The sequence below is a fragment of the Acanthochromis polyacanthus genome, chromosome 23, assembly GCF_021347895.1.
Source record: "Acanthochromis polyacanthus isolate Apoly-LR-REF ecotype Palm Island chromosome 23, KAUST_Apoly_ChrSc, whole genome shotgun sequence".
Lineage (NCBI taxonomy): Eukaryota > Metazoa > Chordata > Actinopteri > Pomacentridae > Acanthochromis > Acanthochromis polyacanthus.
This window is the reverse complement of record NC_067135.1, coordinates 13,499,823-13,502,428: the sequence shown is the minus strand read 5'-3', so window position 1 is coordinate 13,502,428 and position 2,606 is coordinate 13,499,823. Positions and strand designations below refer to the sequence as shown.

The following is a 2,606-nucleotide window of genomic DNA, read 5'->3' as shown; positions in this document are numbered from 1 at the left end:
ACAAATATGATCATTTTTTGAAAAGTATAAAAGATAACTTCTATTCATCCATCCATCTTCCATACACTGCTTGATCCTCATTCAGGTCATGAGGCGGCTGGAGTCTATCCCAGCTGACGCAGGGTGAAGAGACAAACAATCACACTCACATTCACATCTACAGACAATTTAGAGATAAAAGGTCATTTAAAAAACTGAATGGAATAATATCAAAAACGTGTTGTTTTTTAAGGAATACCTGGAATATAAAATTATGACGACTTTTCATTACAAAGATACTGCAAGAAAACAATCTCATAGGGTCATTTTTGACCCACTTAAGCATCTGAGTGTTTAAGGCTGCAGTCTTTGTAGCTGAAGTGAGACGGAGGTGTTTCTTGTCATTTAACGTACCTTTACTGATATGAATGGGTGAAGTAATGGAAACTCCATACAGCAGTCGAAATATAACCAGAATGACATGAATTAGCTGAGGCTTGAAATAGTTTAGTATTTGTGCGTGTCCTTGTGGTACGGTGTTTTCTCAGAGCATTAATTTCTACTTTTTAAAAAGTTAAAAAGTAGAAATTGAAAACTTTTTTTTACAGTGTATTTACTACAAATTGTCAGATATTTTACAAGCGCCATCATATTTCATACTAAATGCCCTTCACTTTTCACTGATACAATTTACATAGTTTAACTCAGACAACTAATAAAGTCTTTTCATCACAGTCTTTATTAAGTCTTCATGGTCGGTGACACTGTAACAGAAAAAGCATCTGCACACAACACAACTGTTTAACTGAGTCACTCATAAACTAATGCAAGACCCCTGAATGTCTTTAACATTCATGTAATATTTCCATTGGGATTAGCCCAGATTAACTGAAAAACTAACACCAAGCCATCAACTATATACTTTTGAATGTACAGTGAATATCACAGTTGACAGAGATTATTAAGAAGTAGCAGCTCTGGCCACAGTTCAGATGAATATTACTGTTCTTATTCAAACTAACAAGCATTAAGCACATAGCTGTGTTTATGAAGTATTAATCAGTGATGCTTCCTACATTCATGCACCAGTAAGTATGATCCAGTACTAAAATATACATTGTTCTGACTCAGGTCCTTCTGCAGAAAGAGTGTTTTTGATACTTTATCAGTAAATATCTGAATGGGTAATTTACATCAAATGCAGAATTATCAGTTAGCTGCTCTGTTCGTATCCTCTTTTGCTTTTTTTTGGCTCTTCTGCACCCCCTGGTCTCTGGGTAAAGTAAGCCTTAATGGTTTTATTGATGGCGTCACTTGGAGATGTTGCTCCATCAGATGCATTGTATCCCACAATAGCTCCCTGTACTGCTCCAGTTACAGCCTCCGACAGAGCTGTTGCTCTGAGTGATGATCTTCGTGCCACAATATCTGAAAGCCCCTGTACATTTCTAAGAGGGGATGTAACTTTCTCTACTACACCCAGCAAGGCTCCTAACAGTGCGCCTGCTGCAACACCTGTCAGTCTGATCTTCAACGATTCAAATACACTCCTCTTAGCCTTAGTTCTAATCTCTTCCTGTGACATGCCTCCTGATGACTGTCCAATCTGCTCTTCCTCTTTTCGCATTTCGCTTTTCACTTCTTTCAGCACCTCATTGGTGTAGCACTGGCCGTTGTTTGCCTCAGTTATCTTGTCTGTTGTCCTGAGTAGCTCTGTCACTTGAAAACGATTGTTCCTGTAGTTGTCCTCTTTGTTATCTTTCCAGTATTTGCAGTCGGCCACGTGGCATCGGCCTCCACACTCCTTCACCAGCTCACTCAGGGCTTTGTTCCCACCGACAAACTCCTTAATTGTCTTTCCCTCCGGCAGCTGGTCTCCATGAGTGAAGACAACTGCAGAATATCTCAGAGCATCTTCAGAAAAATACTGCCGCATTTTGTTGATCACAGCTTCCTCCTGCTTGGTGAATTTCTCCACTTTAAGCACGATGAAGAAGGCGTGAGGTCCAGGGGCACATTCAGTGATACACCTCAGTATATCGGCCTTGAGTGACTCCTCGGACTCACGTGTGTCAAAAAAACCTTGTGTGTCAATCAGAGTGATGTTTTTTCCATTGATACAGTTGGTTGCTGTGCTGGACTGATATTCTTCAGTAACGGGTGAATGGTTTATCTTGAACACCTCTTCTTCAAATATGGTGTTTGCCAGGCTGCTTTTTCCAACTCCAGTTTTTCCCAGCAGGACAATCCTCCTTGAAGCCATCTCTAGAAGAGAAGAAAGACTTTAGATGAGTGGTTAATATTTCAACTTTTTCACCTATTTTAGTTACCAGTTATTAAATTCCATAATTATTTATTTTGGAAACAATCAGTTATGAATAAAAAATGACTGGATGTCACTAAAATGTCAACTAAATAACCGTCTGAATATAATAACAACCACCTTCTAATTAGATAAACAATAATAAAATGAGCTTATTCAAAAATTGTCTTGATTGTGTTCTTTTCATTAAGTTGTGATAATCATGACAGATATTTCTTTTTTAGCAATGCATCAAATTTTATATGGAAAATAACAAATTGTATATTCGTCTGAGAAAGTTACCCATTACAAAAACACCTCTCAA

At 38.1% G+C, this 2,606-nt stretch overlaps 1 protein-coding gene across 1 annotated transcript; it reads right to left on the bottom strand.

The window, feature by feature from the left end:
• Positions 1–702: 702 nt before the first annotated feature.
• LOC110971579 (GTPase IMAP family member 7-like) lies at positions 703–2,245 on the bottom strand. Its single transcript, XM_051944029.1, has 2 exons — positions 1,403–2,245; positions 703–1,360 (listed from the first exon to the last, which is right to left on the bottom strand). Exons 1-2 carry the CDS (start codon positions 2,240–2,242, stop codon positions 1,193–1,195), a joined length of 1,008 nt encoding a protein of 335 aa, XP_051799989.1. The 5' UTR covers positions 2,243–2,245; the 3' UTR covers positions 703–1,192.
• Positions 2,246–2,606: the final 361 nt, after the last annotated feature.